The sequence below is a fragment of the Phyllostomus hastatus genome, unplaced genomic scaffold, assembly GCF_019186645.2.
Source record: "Phyllostomus hastatus isolate PE091 unplaced genomic scaffold, TTU_PhHast_1.1 phas_scaffold_345, whole genome shotgun sequence".
Taxonomy (NCBI): domain Eukaryota; kingdom Metazoa; phylum Chordata; class Mammalia; order Chiroptera; family Phyllostomidae; genus Phyllostomus; species Phyllostomus hastatus.
The window spans coordinates 602,418-616,096 of record NW_025334024.1 but is presented as its reverse complement, the minus strand read 5'-3'; the positions used below and the strand labels follow the sequence as shown (position 1 = coordinate 616,096).

Sequence of the window (13,679 nt, the reverse complement as noted above, 5' to 3'; positions counted from 1 at the left end):
CAGGCACCTTGGCTGCGGGGGCCTGGAGTGGGAAGCCCCTCCAGCCCCAGGATGGGGTCTGAGGGAACCATGGAGGATGCCAAGTTCCACAGACGCCTTTATTCTTCACACATGGTGTGGGGGGGTGGTCAGGGCCCCCAGGAATAAGGGGCCCAGCAGGGGACTCCCCCTTTACACTGACCCCAGAGCTCCTCCCTGAGCCCCCTCTGCCCACACTGACATGTGGTCATCTGAGGGGAGTGTCTGTCCAGCCAGCGTCACCCATCCTGAAACAGCCGTGTCTGGGCCTGGCCGTAGGAGGGTGGCAGCAGGGGCAGGTGGTCCTGGCAGGGGCGGCCCCGAAGGAGTGGTGATCGGCGCAGGCGGTCCGAGTCCTCCAGCGACTGGGGCAGCCCACGGCCACGGCTCTCAGGCAACAGCAGGACACACAGCAGGGCGAGGATGGCAAAAGAGGTGAAAACCACGTGTTGCAGGAAGAAGCCCCTCCGGCCTTGCATGTCAGCGAGGGGGGTGGCCACCTGGCCCAGGAACTCGGCAGCCAGCACGAGGCCGAGCCCCGACGCCCTGCAGGAGAGGGTGCAGTGTGGGCAGCCTGGGCGGGCGGCCGCCCTCGCAGACAGACGGGCCCGTGAACACGGCATGTGGCGCTGGGCTCCCAGGCAGGTCCGATGCCAGGGAGGGGCTGGCCCCCAGCACAGCCAGAGGTGTTGGGGATCCAGGAAAACAAAACTGAAAACAATTTTGTGAAAAAGATGCTCCTTTCTGCCCTGGAACAAGTTTTGATCTTTTCATTAGAAAATTGGAAAACAAAATTTTCCCTGAAATTCTACCCTCTCTGGGGGCTATCTCAATGTCTGCCCCTTCGTCCCTGAGCTGCTGTCCAGACCTTTCTATACCAGTGTTCCTCATATCACCTGGGAACAGAATCTGAACTCTGGTCATGAAGGAATGAAGTCTTGGGCGCATGCCGCGGAGGGAAGGGTGTGGGGTGTCCGATTCCGAGAGGGCCCTGGCCCTGCCATGGGGCTGGGCAGCCGGAAACTCACCTGATCACTGTGGGGAAGATCTCGGCCCCGAAGAGGGTGCTTAGGATGGACACAGCCCGGGAGGCCAGGAGCCCCAGAACAGAGAAGGACAGCAGGGTCCAGCCCGGCAGGTCTGGGAACAAAGGGGATCCCTCACCACCCACACCTGGCTGCTCAGGGCCTCCCCTCAGGCGTATCCCTGCCGATGCCAGCCTTTTGCCCCTGCACTCACACTCTGGGTTGGGTGTCAGGTGTCCTGGCTGCCCCTGCCCAGACCAGACCCTTTGGGTTAGCCCCTGCATGTAGATTCTTTTAGACCCTTAACTCTTTGGGCCCTGGTTTCCCTGAGTGCCAGTGAGAAGATGGACAAGGTAAAGGCACAGCTGCCTCGTCCCAACACACCATGCTTCTCTACGACCCCAGGACGGGGCTGATCCCAGGGCCCTCCCCACTCCATGGGACTGATCTCAGCCAAATAGGATGAGCCTGTAGGATGCCTGCAAGGCCCCACACTCACACTGGACCCCTGAGAGAAGCAGCAGGGATGCCAGGCCCATGACCAAGGTGCTCAGCAGCAGAACCAGGCGGCGCCCCCAGCGATCCACTGTCAGGAGCAGGAAGACGGTGGCTGCCACCTCAAGGCCGGCCCCTAGGAAGTAGGGCCCATAAAAGGCCGACTCACGAGGGGCCAGTCTTTGGAGGAAGCTGGCTCTGATGCCCCCACCGACCAACCTAGGAGGGAGAGCAAAGTTATAGATTCAGCCAGAGCTGGGGACTCTGGTGACAACACTGACAGAGGGCGAGGCACAAATCCCTCTCAGCCCACCCACGCCGTCCGCTCCTCACGAACTGAAGCCCAGGATGAGTCCATTCCTCCAGGTGATGCGCGTGTGCCGGAGCTCCAGGACCCAGTGGTGCTGGGGCTGGGGGCTCCCTGTAGACAGCACATCCAGCTCTATGGATGTGAGAGAACATGAGGGGGTGTGTATATGGGGGTGACACCTCTCCTCCTCCAGCACCCACGCCTCCCTTCTCTTGGCTGGTGCATTACCCGTAACCAGGGAGCTCTCCTCCTCAGGGCTGTTCTCCGGGTCCACGCCGCTGGCTTCGGCAAAGTGCCACAAGATCTTCCTGGCTTGGCCCAGCTGCCCCGTGGCCAGCAGCCAGCAGGGAGACTCAGGGAACAGGGCTGGGAACCTGCAGGGGTGGGCGGAGGATGCCTTCTGGTCCTCCCACAGGGATGACAAGGGCCCCTTCTCCCTGGACCCCAGGTCAGGACATCAAATGGCTTTCTATGTCCCTGCCCCATGCCCACATGCCTAGTAGTGCACGGAGGTGCTGAGGGAAGTGAAACCTTTGGCCTCCACAGAGGCCACTGACCCATCTCCCGCCACACTTACCCCCAAAAGAGCAGCAGCAGTCCCGTTGCTAGGGCACTCAGCCCCTGCAGAAGGCGCCAGTCCTTTGCGAGCAGGGCCAGGCCAGGCAACAGCAGAGTGCCCACCACTGAGAAGAGGCCAGCCCCCACAGAGAACGCCAGGCGGTGCGGGGGGTCACACAGCTCCAGGCCTGGGCAGACACAGAAGGCCTGAGGCCAAGTCCTCTAGAGAGGGCTGCTCTGCCTGGGGCTGTGGGGACCAACTGCTGACCTGCCCAGGAGCTACACATCTGAGGCCCATTTGCTGCCCACTCCAGCACCTGAGCCTGCCTGCAAACAGCAGAGCTCACAGAGCAAATAGTGCCCACCCACCTTCTTGAGAAGAGCCCTCAACAGGAGTACAGAGAGTTCTCCCATGCCACTGACCGCCCTGCAGAGGGGTCAGAGGTCTAGCCTGAGTGGGTGTCCCTTCCCAGTCCCCCATGGTACTCACGAGCCACGTAGAGGGCTAGAGAGGCCCCTGCCAAAGCCCCCCCGTGAAGCAGCCGCAGGGCCAGCAGGGCAGGAAAGCTGGCAGCCAGGGCCTCACCAGCCCCCAGGCCTGTGGCCAGCACCAGGGAGGCCAAAAACACAACCCGACGTCCAAACCTGGTGGGCAGGGGCAACACACATGGATGCAGGTCAGGACAGCTCAGGGGCTTAGTGGGACCCTGAGGGGCTTGAGGGGAGGGGCAGCACCTCACCAGTCACAGCCCATGCCCAGGATGACACAGCCCAACAGCCAGCCCAGGAGGTGGCTCGTCTGCTCCAGTGGCACCTTCCAGCCGTTCTCACACACGAGGTTCCACTGCAGGGGACACCCGTCACCTGTCAGTCAGTCCCCCCACTTTGCTGGAGTCCCCAGATTGTCAGGCTGGAAGGGGGCCTTAGACATCCTGCTCCTATTCCTCCCTGGATAAAAGGGGAAACTGAGGTACAGAGAGGGCAAGGGATCTGCTAAAAGTCATACTATGTGGTCTCCTAATTCTGGTGGGTTTCACATGGAATCAATATGATTCCTGGTCTGAGCCCCCAGGGGGTAGTGACCTGGGATCTGGTTTCTGTTTTCTCTGGATGGAGCTTCACCCACCCTTTTCCAGCCCTCTCTCTCCCTTAGAGCCTGGACCTTGGCTGGGCACAGCAGTTTCTACCTGCTGTTCCCAGGGTCCCTGGGACCTCGCCCTCACTTCTCCCCTTCTCTGCTCACTTCGAGAGCAACTCCGGGAACAGACTGTGGGGCTGTGCTCACCTGGTTTTCCTGGTCAAGGGCCCTTGACCTCAGTTTTGCCAAACCTCCTCACCTCACCTTCCAAGGTCCTGTTCCTTTTTTACAAGGTTAACATCCTGGATGGGGTCACAGTGTGTCAGAGTTTTTATTTTAAAATCCAACCACTTGTGAAAGCTGGTGGGGCACTGATTGAGTGGCACACCAGCAGGGGGGCAGGTGTGGGGTGGAACAGAACGGGCGGGAGAAGAGACGCTCTGCCGGTTGGAGGGCCCCAGGCAGGCCTGGCAGGGACTCGGAACCTTGCTCCAGTTTCCACACTGGGGCCGTCCTGCCCCCGGGGAGGGGAGGGGGAGATTGGAGTAGTGGGGCTGGGGGGCAGCTGTGGGGCTGAGGATGGGACAGAAGGTACGTTTCCCCCTCCCTATTTCTTCCCACCCAGACCCCTGAGCTGTTCCCTTGGATGCCCCTGCCCGTAATCCAACCTGCACACACCTCACAGGTGGGAAATCTGCCTTTCCGAACTGAACTGACTATATTGCTCCCTTGATTCAAAGGCTTCTGTTTCGGAAACCAGTCTCCTCATAGCCCAAAGCTACAGGTGGCTCAAAATGTTCGAGGCACTGAAGTGAACTGGTGCTTGCTTACCTGGCTGATCATACCTTCAGTTTAACTCCTCCTCCTCCCCCAGGCTGCCTACCCACCTTGGCAGCCCTTGGCCCTCATACTCTGCCATTAGGACAGGCAACCTGCTAACCTGAGTATCAGCTGTACCATCAGAGAGCCTCAGTAGAGCAAGAGCAGAAGGGCAAGAGGGTGGAGGAGGGGAGACAGAGAAAGGGAGGACAGAGGAAAGGGGGAGAAGGAGGGGAACAGACGAGGAGGGACAGAGGAAGGTAGATGGAAGAAGGGGGAGACGGGAGGGCGAACGGAGGAGGGGGCCAGAGAAGAGGAGGCAGAGAGGGACCAGAGGAAGGGGAAGAGAGAAATGGGGGAAGGGGAACAAGGGGACAGAAGAATGGGGGTACAGGACAAGGCAGGGTACAAAGGGGAGAGAGGCGGGGGCAGCGTGCAGAAGACCCCAGGCAGTCCTCCCGCACCTCGGTGACCGGGCTGCGCAGCAGGCCTGCCGCGGGCAGCGCGTAGTGCCAGCCGCGTGTGCAGGACCGCGTGCCGTTCGGGGGGGCGCGGGGCGTGGGCTCGGAGTAGCTCAGGAGCAGACATGGACTCCAGGCGCGCGCGGGGCCCAGGCGTGGCACGCTGGCATCGAGTAGCGCGGGCCCACTCAGGGTGCGCAGCGCGGGGGGCAGCAGCGAGGGGTCCGGCCGGCAGTGGTGCCCGGGCAGCACGGTGAGCAGCGGCTCCGAGCCCAGTGCCAGCCCCAGCGCCACGCACGGCAGCCACGAAGCGGCGGCCACCAGGCGCCGAGCCCGGCCGAAGCCTCCCGCCGCACGCAACACCCGCACCTCGGGCTCCATCCGCGGCTTCTGCGCCAGGGCAAAACTTGAGGGGGCGGAACCTACGGAGCTGAGAAGTGTCGCCGGCGGAACCTAAGGGGCGGGGTCTGCAGGTGGGCTTAGGGGGAGCGCCGCCAGAGGGGCGGGCTATTGGGGGCGGGACTATGGAGGGCGGAACAGATCCTTGTTGCGAAGCTTGAAAGGACCCGAGACCGGGGCGGGGCTGAGGAGTATAAGGTAAGAGGGCGGATCCAGGAGAGGGACCGCAAAGGGCATGGCAGGTGAGGATCTTAGTGCCTTTGGCCCTGGGTCCCTCCCTGCCTTGAAGACCACGGAGGAGTGACTGTTGGGTTGTGGCCCTCGCGGCGTCCTCGCGCGCGAGGATTGGTCGAGGAGCCCTCCGGAGTGTGTTGCCCCGTGGCGTCCGGCCGCGCGGGCTGCCGGGCCAGGCCTGTCCTCGAGAGCTCTGGGCGGACACTCTCAAGCGGCTCCAGGGCCTTGGGGTCACAAGGTCGGTCTGAGAGCCCGAGCGCTGTTGGGCGGCTGGGGATCGCGGGCCAGACGCACACTGGACCCCACGCCGGCCTCGGGTCAGGCCTAAGGAGCACGGGCTGCCACTGCCCCCCGGCGGCGTGCCGCCGCTCTGCTGCCTTGAGAGGAAGCGACTCGGACAGTCCTGCTCCCGTGTGCAGCCCCGGCAGGTTTGCGTGGCCACCGTCGCTGCAGCCCCAGCAGTGTGTGGTATCCAAGCTCTGCGTCCTCAGAAATTTGAGGATTATCGTAATTATTTTGCAAAACGAGCTTCAATCACTTTGTCTGGTTCTGAGTCCTTTTGTGAACTTGGCTCGAAATGGCGTTGCGTTTATGGATTAAGAAGGGTCATCGACACCGTCACCCTAATGGAGGCTTCCACCCAGGAACAAAGTAGGTCTTGTTTGTTTTTAACTTTTTTTTGTTTTTTGCAGTGAGGGAAATTACAGTAGGTCCTATAGATTATGTCTAAATTTCCCTAACTAGTTTGCTTTCTGTTGCTTTGTGAAGGGACTGTGGATTTGCATTGTATTTTCTAACCGGCATGTTTTTTGTTTCTCAGGATATTATTAGCTTTTTCAAACTATTTTATTGACGTGAAATACACATAATATAAAACCAACCATTTTATGCTACCACCACCTTTATCAAGTTCCTAAATACTTTCACCACAAAACAAAACCTGATACCCATTAAGTAATCAGTACCTATTCCCCCTCCTCCAATTCCCCACTCCTCCAACCAATATGGGGCCTTTTGGGTCTGGCTGCTTTCACTTAGAATAATGTTTCAGGGGTCACTTACATTGTAGTATCTATCAGGACTTCATTCCTTTTTTAGGCTGAGTAATATTTCTTTATATAGGCCTGTCACATTTTTTTTTGTCCATCTGTTGATGGACATTTGGATTGTTTCCCCTTTTTGCCTATTGTGCAAATATTTAGTGCTATGAACACTGGTGTACAGCAGGTTCTCCAATAACGTTATTTTGTCACACATTGATGAGATGTTGTGGAGACTTAATGCTTACGTGTATCCATTAGCCTATGGTAAAATTGTTTTCGTAATACATCGTTTCGCTTAGTCATAGAACCTATCGATGGTGTTAAGTGAGGAGTTACTACTGTACAAGTATTTGTTTGAGTACCTATTTTCAGATCTTTCGGGTATATGCATAGACGTGACATTGCTGGGTCAAGTAGGGAGTCTATGTTTAACATTTTGAGGAACCACCAAAAAAATGTCCACAATGGCTGCCCATTTTACATTCTCAACAGCAATACACAAGGATTCCAATTTCTCCACCTTCTTGCCAACACGTATCTTCCCTTAAAAAAAGAAAAGAAAAGAAAAGAAAGAAACTGCACTCATTCTAGTGGGTGTGAAATTTCTCACTGTGGTTTTTATTCGCCTCTCCCTAATGGCTAGTGATATTAAAAACCTTTTTGTAGCCCTGGCTGGCGTAGCTCAGTGGATTGAGCACGGACTGGGAACCAAAGTGTCCCAGGTTCGATTCCCAGTCAGGGCACATGCCTGGGTTGCAGGCCATAACCCCCAGCAACCGCACATTGATGTTTCTGTCTCTCTCTGTCTATCTCCCTCCTTTGCCCTCTAAAAATAAACAAATAAAATTTAAAAAATGAAAAAAATCTTTTTGTGTGTTCCTGTGTATATTTTTGAAGAAATACCATAACTGTTCAAAACTTTTGTCCACTTTTTACTTGGCCTGCATGCCTTTTTGTTGTTCATTTATAAGAATTCTTTACATATTTTGGATACTAGACTTTATCAGATATATGATTTGCAAGTATTTTCTGCCATCCTGTAGAAAATCTTTTCATAAGATTTTAATGTTGATGAAATTCACTTTTTGTTCCTTTATGCTCGTGCTTCTGGTGTCATACTGAAGAAACCATTACAAATATCATAAAGATTAACACCTGCGTTTCCTCCTGATCATTTTATAGTTTCATCTCTTACACTTAGAGATTTGATCCAAATTGACTTTTCTATATAGTATGTGATATGAGTTTAACTTTGTTGTTTTACATGGGGATATTCATATTTCCCAGCATTCGTTGAAAGGCCTATTCTATTCCCATTGACTCATGTTGGTGCTCTTTATTTTAAAATTGTATTTTATTGATTATGCTATTACGGTTGTCCCAGTTTTTCCCCTTTGCCCTCCCCCCGACCACCCAGCAACCCCCACACCCTCAGGAATCCCCACACCATTGTTCATGTCCATCAGTCATGGGTAAAAGTTCTTCGGCTACTCCATTTCCTATGCTGTGCTTTATGTCCCCATGGCTATTCTGTAACTACCTATTTGTACTTCTTAATCCCCTCACCTCTTCACCCATCTCCTCACATCCCCCTCCCATCTGGCAACTGTGAAAATACTCTCTGTATTCATGATTCTGTCTTGTTCTTCTTGTTTGCTTAGTTTGTTTTTTAGATTCAATTGTTTATAGATATGTATAATTGCCATTCTATTATTCATAGTTTTGATCTTCTTAAAGAAGTCCCTTTAACATTTCATGTAATAATGGTTTGGTAATGACGAACTCCTTTAGTTTTTCCTTGTCTGGGAAGCTCTTTATCTGCCCTTCTATTCTAAATCATAGCTTTGCTGGGTAGAGCAACCTTGGCTGTAGGTCCCTGCTTTTCATGACTTTGAATATTTCTTGTCAATCCCTTCTAGTTTGCAAAGTTTCTTTTGAGAAATCAGCTGACAGACTTGTGGGAACTCCTCTGTAGGTAACTAATGGCTTTTCTTTCTCTGGTTTTAAGATTCTCTTTTCCTTTTTAACCTTTGCCATTTTAATTATGATGTGTCTTGGAGTGGGCCTTTTTGCATTCATCTTATTTGGGACTCTCTGTGCTTTCTGGACTTGAATGTCTATTTCCTTCACCAAATTAGGGAAGTTTTCTTTCATTATTTTTGCAAAGAGATTTCCAATTTCTTGTTTTTTCTCTTTTTCTTCTTCTACCACTATGATGTGAATGTTGGAACACTTGAAGTTTTCCCAAGGCTCATTACACTGTCCTTGTCCTTTTGTACTTCTTATTGTTCTGATTGGTTGTGTTTTTTTCTTCCTTATGTTCCAAATCATTGATCTGGAGCATCCACTCAACTATTGTTTCTCTGTAAATTGTTCTTTATTTCACTTATTGTATCCATCATTTCTGGCTGGACCTATTTTATGCTGTTGAGGTTCTCACTAAGTTCCTTGAGTATTCTTATAACCAGTGTTTTGAACTCTGCATCTGATAGATTGCTTAGCTACATTTTATTTAGTTCTTTTTCTGGAGTTTTGATCTTTTTTTTTTTCCATTTGGGCCATGTTTCTTTGTCTTTTCATTTTGGCAGCCTCCTTGTGTTTGTTTCTAGGTATTAGGTAGAGCTGCTATGACTCCTTGTTTGGCAGCATGGCATAATATTGTAGGTGTCATGTAGGGTCCAGTGGCACAGCCTCCCCTATTACCCAGGCTGGGTACTCAAGGTGCGCCCTTTGTGTAGGCTGAGTACTCACTCCTCTGGTAGTTGAGCCTTGATTGCTATTGGTCAATGCGAGGGATTTACCCAGGCCAGTGAGCTGCAAGGACTGGCTGTGACTCCTGACCACCAACCTCCACCCTCAGTAGAGGACCAGCTGTTCTGGAACAGGGCAGTGGTGCTCCAATAGGGTCTGTAGCTGTCCACTGGATGCACAGGCTCTTGGGTTTCCCAGGTTGTACAGGCAAGGTCAGCCTCAACCTGTATTCTGCTCTGGGCCACTCTGCATGAGCTATAAAACCCTTTGAGATGGCTGCTACTTATACTGGGCTTGGAGGTTCCCAGGTGAAGCCAAGATGTGAATCCAGGCTGGCTGCTGCTAGTGCTGGGCCTGGGGCCACTTAGCAAGAGGTATGGGGGCTGGCTGTTGTTTGAGAGGATTTAGGAAGTTGTCAAGCATGATCCAAGACCAGCCATTCATATGGAAAAGTCACTATTAACAGCTTGGGTGAGCCTGTAAGTTGGGTGGAATGGAATCTCAGGAGACCTCCAGGGCTGGGCAAACAGTGTTAGCCAGGTTGATGGAGTCTCAGATATGGCACCTGCCTACCAGCTCTGTGACTGTGTGGAAAGGATTCATAAAAGGGACAATGGCCTCTGCCTGAATTTCTGTCTGGGAGAAAGCTATCCCCAGATCTCACTTTGATGCCAGACACTTTGGTTCCTCGCCGTATGACACTGGTGTCTTTCAGACTGCTCACCAGTCCTGGAGCTCAGGGGGAGTGAATCTAAGTAAGTCAGTTTGTGAGTTCTTTAAGAGGAACTGCTTGGGACTACAGAAGTTTCTTCTACCTGCTCAATCCCCACTGGTTTTTGCAGTCAGAAGTTATGGGAACTACTTATCTTTCTGGCATTGGAGCCCTGGGCTGGGGGAACTGGTGTGGGGCTGGGACTCCCAAGATATCCCTCCTGAATTTTTATCCACCACACATGGATGTGGGACTAGCCTGTTCCGTTTCTCCTCCCCTGCTACCAGTCTGGATGGATGTGGCTTCTTTAACCCTGTAGCTGTCAGGTTTCCTTCCATTCAACTCGATTTCTGATGGTTCTGAATGATGAATGTTCTATATTTTAGTTGTAATTTTGATGTGGTTGTGTGAGGAAGTGAGCCATGTTTACTATGCCGCCATCTCGACTGAAAGTCTACTCTCCATGTTGATGCTGTTAATGAAACAATTGTATGGTTACTATTTAGACTCTTAATTTTATTCCACTGCTCTGTATATCTATCCTAATGCCATTACCACACTGTCTTAATAACTGTACCTTGGTAGCACATTTTGAAATTGAGAAGTGTGAATCCTCCAACTCCATTCTTCTTTTTCAAGATTGTTTAGACTGTTTATTTGGGGTATTAGCAATTCCATGTGAATTTTAGGGTCACTTTCTCTGTTTCTGAAAAAAAAAAAACTTCTGGGATTTTGGTAGGGATTGCTTTGAGTATGTAGAATTCTTTGGGAAATATTGTCATCTTAACAATATTAAGTCTCTCTACACTTGAACACAATATGTCTTTCCATTTTTTAGGTTGTCTTTAATTTCTTTCCAGAGTATTTTATGGTTTGAGGTGTACAAGTCTTATACTGCCTTGATTGAACTTATTCCTATTTTATTCTTTTTGATGGTATTGTAAGTAGGATGATTTTATAAACTTCCTTTTTAGATTGTTCATAGCTAGTGCATAGAAACTGATTTTTAAAATATTGATCTTGTGTCCTACAACTTTGCTGAATTTCTTTATCCTCAAGAAAATACCAGCAGATGAATCTAGCAACATATTAAAATGGTTATACAACATGATCACATTAGATTTATCCAAGGAATACAAGGATGGTTCAACATACAAAAATCAACTGATGTAATATTACTAATAGGGAGGGGGAAAATGCAATCATCTCAATAAATGCAGAAATATTTTTGACAAAATTGAAAACATTGTTTCATGATTAAAAGCACTTTAAAAACTAGGAATAGAAGACTTCCAGTCAAGATGGAAGCATAATAAACATGCCTCTCCTCATACAACTACAGAAAAACCTACAACTAGGTCCTGACTGGTGTGGCTCAGTGGACTGAGTGCCAGCCTGCAAACTGGCACAGGGTCACTGGTTCCATTCCCAGTCAGGGCACATGCCTGGGTTGTGGGCCAGGGCCCTAGTTGGGGATGTGCAAGAGGCAACCACACATCAATGTTTTTCTCCCTCTCTTTCTCCTTCCCTTCCCCTCTCTCTAAAAATAAATAAATAAAACATTTTAAAAATTACAGCTAGGTTACGCCCTGGCTGGCGTAGCTCAGTGGATTGAGCGCGGGCTGCGAACCAAGGTGTCACAGGTTCGATTCCCAGTCAGGGTACATGCCTGGGTTGCGGGCCATGACCCCCAGCGACCGCACATTGATGTTTCTCTCTCTCTATCTCCCTCCCTTTCCTCTCTAAAAATAAATAAATAAAATCTTTAAAAAAATTACAGCTAAGTTACAATACAGATATCACCCAGAATCGCTAGAAAACTGAGGTCGATGGAAGTCTGACAACCAAAGATTTTAAAAAGCCACATTCATCCAGATGGGTAGGAGGGGAGGAGATGCGGAGGTGTGCAGAGAGGTGCAGAGATGTGGAGTGGCACAGAGATGCAGGGTAGCAATCCCATACCCACATGTGGTGGATAAAAATTGGGAGGGGTAACTCAGGAGTGAGGGATCCCAACCCTAAACTACCCAGCCCAGGGTTCCAGTGCCAGGAAGATAAATCTCCATAACTCCTGCCTGTAAAAACCAATGGGGGTTGGCACAGCAGAAGAAGCTTCAGGATTCACAGAAGACTCTTATTAAAGGACCTGCAACAGACTTAAGACTTAGGCAGACTTGCTCCCTCTGGGATTCAGCACCAGGGCAAGCTGGAAGAGCAACCAGTGACATATGGGGAGAAACAGAAGTTACTGGTATCAGAGTGAGTAATAGGAGAGAGCTTCCTCCTAGACAAAACTCCAGAGGCCAGGCAGCAGCACTGTCCCCTCTCTGAGCCCTCTACTGCACACAGCCACAGAGCAGTGACATGGGTTGCTCCTCCTGGGTTATTACCTAAGGACCACCCCATACAACTTACAGGTGTGCTTGTCTACAACAGGCCATGCTACTAAGACCAGGATTTCAAGTAGCTCCACCTAATACACAGAAATAAACACAAGGCTGCCAAAATGAGGAGACAAAGAAATATGGCCCAAATGAAAGAACAGAACAGAATACCAGAAAAAGAACTAGACAAATGGAGATAAGCGACCTCTCAGAAGCAGAGTTCAAAACACTGGTGGTCAGGATGCTCAATGAATTTATTGGGTACTTCAAAAGCACAAAAAAAGACCCAGGCAGAAATGAAGTTTACATTAAGTGAAATAAAGAATAATCTACAGGGTCATTGGCTGGTGTGACTGAGTGGATTCGGCACCAACCTGTGAAAGAAAGGGTCACCAGTTGGATTCCCAGTCAGGGCGCATGCCTGGGTTGCGGGCCAGGTCCCCAGTAGGGGAGGCATGAGAGGCAACCACGCATTGATGTTTCTCTCTCTCTCCTTCTCCCTCCCTTCCCCTCTGTCTAAAAATAAATAAATAAAATCTTAAGGAAAAAAAAAAAGAAGAAGAAGAATCTACAGGGAACCAACAGTGCAGGGGATGAAGACAAGAACCAGATCAACAATTTAGAACATAAGAAAGAAAAAACAATAATGGCAAGAAGAAAACAGAATTTAAAAAAATGAGGATAGGCTAGGGAGCCTATGGGACATCTTCAAACATACCAATATCAGAGTCACAGGGGTGCCAGAAGGAGAAGAGGAACAGAAAGGAATTGAAAACTTACTTAAAAAATAATGAAAGAAAACTTCCCTAATTTGGTGAAGGAAATAGACACACAAGTCCAGGAAGCACAGAGTCCCAAACAACATGGACCAAAAGAAGCCCACACCAAGCAAGACACATCAATATTATAATGCTGAAGGTTAAAGAAAAAAAGAATCTTAAAAGCAGCAGCAAGAGAAAAGCAGTTAGTTACCTACAAAGGAGTTCCCATAAGATTGCCAGCTGATTTCTCAAAAGAAACCTTGCAGGCTAGAAGGGACTGCCAAGAAGTATTCAAAGTCATGAAGGGCAAGGACCTAACCTAGATTATATCGAGCAAAGCTGTCATTTAGAATAAAGGGGCAGAGAAAGTGCTCCCTGGAGAAGGTAAAGCGAAAGGAGTTCATCATCACCAAGCCATTATTACATGAAATGTTAAAGGGATTTATTAAAGAAAAATAAGATCAAAACTATGAACGTTAAAATGGCAACAAATTCACAACTATCAACAACTGAATCTAAAAAAAAACCAATCTAAGCAAATAAACAGAAGAGAAACAGAATAATAGATATGGAGATCACAATGAGGGTTATCAGCAGGGAGGTGGGGAGAAGAGGGGAAAAGGTACAGGGA

The 13,679-nt window shown here is 50.2% G+C and overlaps 1 protein-coding gene across 1 annotated transcript; it reads right to left on the bottom strand.

The window, feature by feature from the left end:
• Positions 1–3: 3 nt before the first annotated feature.
• Positions 4–5,145, bottom strand: SLC22A31 (solute carrier family 22 member 31). Its single transcript, XM_045818561.1, has 9 exons — positions 4,768–5,145; positions 3,147–3,250; positions 2,897–3,051; positions 2,426–2,594; positions 2,077–2,222; positions 1,872–1,980; positions 1,543–1,757; positions 1,047–1,158; positions 4–564 (listed from the first exon to the last, which is right to left on the bottom strand). Exons 1-9 carry the CDS (start codon positions 5,143–5,145, stop codon positions 258–260), a joined length of 1,695 nt encoding a protein of 564 aa, XP_045674517.1. The 3' UTR covers positions 4–257.
• Positions 5,146–13,679: the final 8,534 nt, after the last annotated feature.

Excerpts from the sequence above, each read along its gene's own strand:
- SLC22A31 (XM_045818561.1), bottom strand. The coding sequence starts at position 5,145 with ATGGAGCCCGAGGTGCGGGTGTTGCGTGCGGCGGGAGGCTTCGGCCGG. Across the intron at positions 1,758-1,871 it reads CTCATCCTGGGCTTCAGTTC|GTTGGTCGGTGGGGGCATCA; the intron begins GTGAGGAGCGGA and ends TCTCCCTCCTAG. Across the intron at positions 565-1,046 it reads ATCTTCCCCACAGTGATCAG|GGCGTCGGGGCTCGGCCTCG; the intron begins GTGAGTTTCCGG and ends CCTCTCCTGCAG.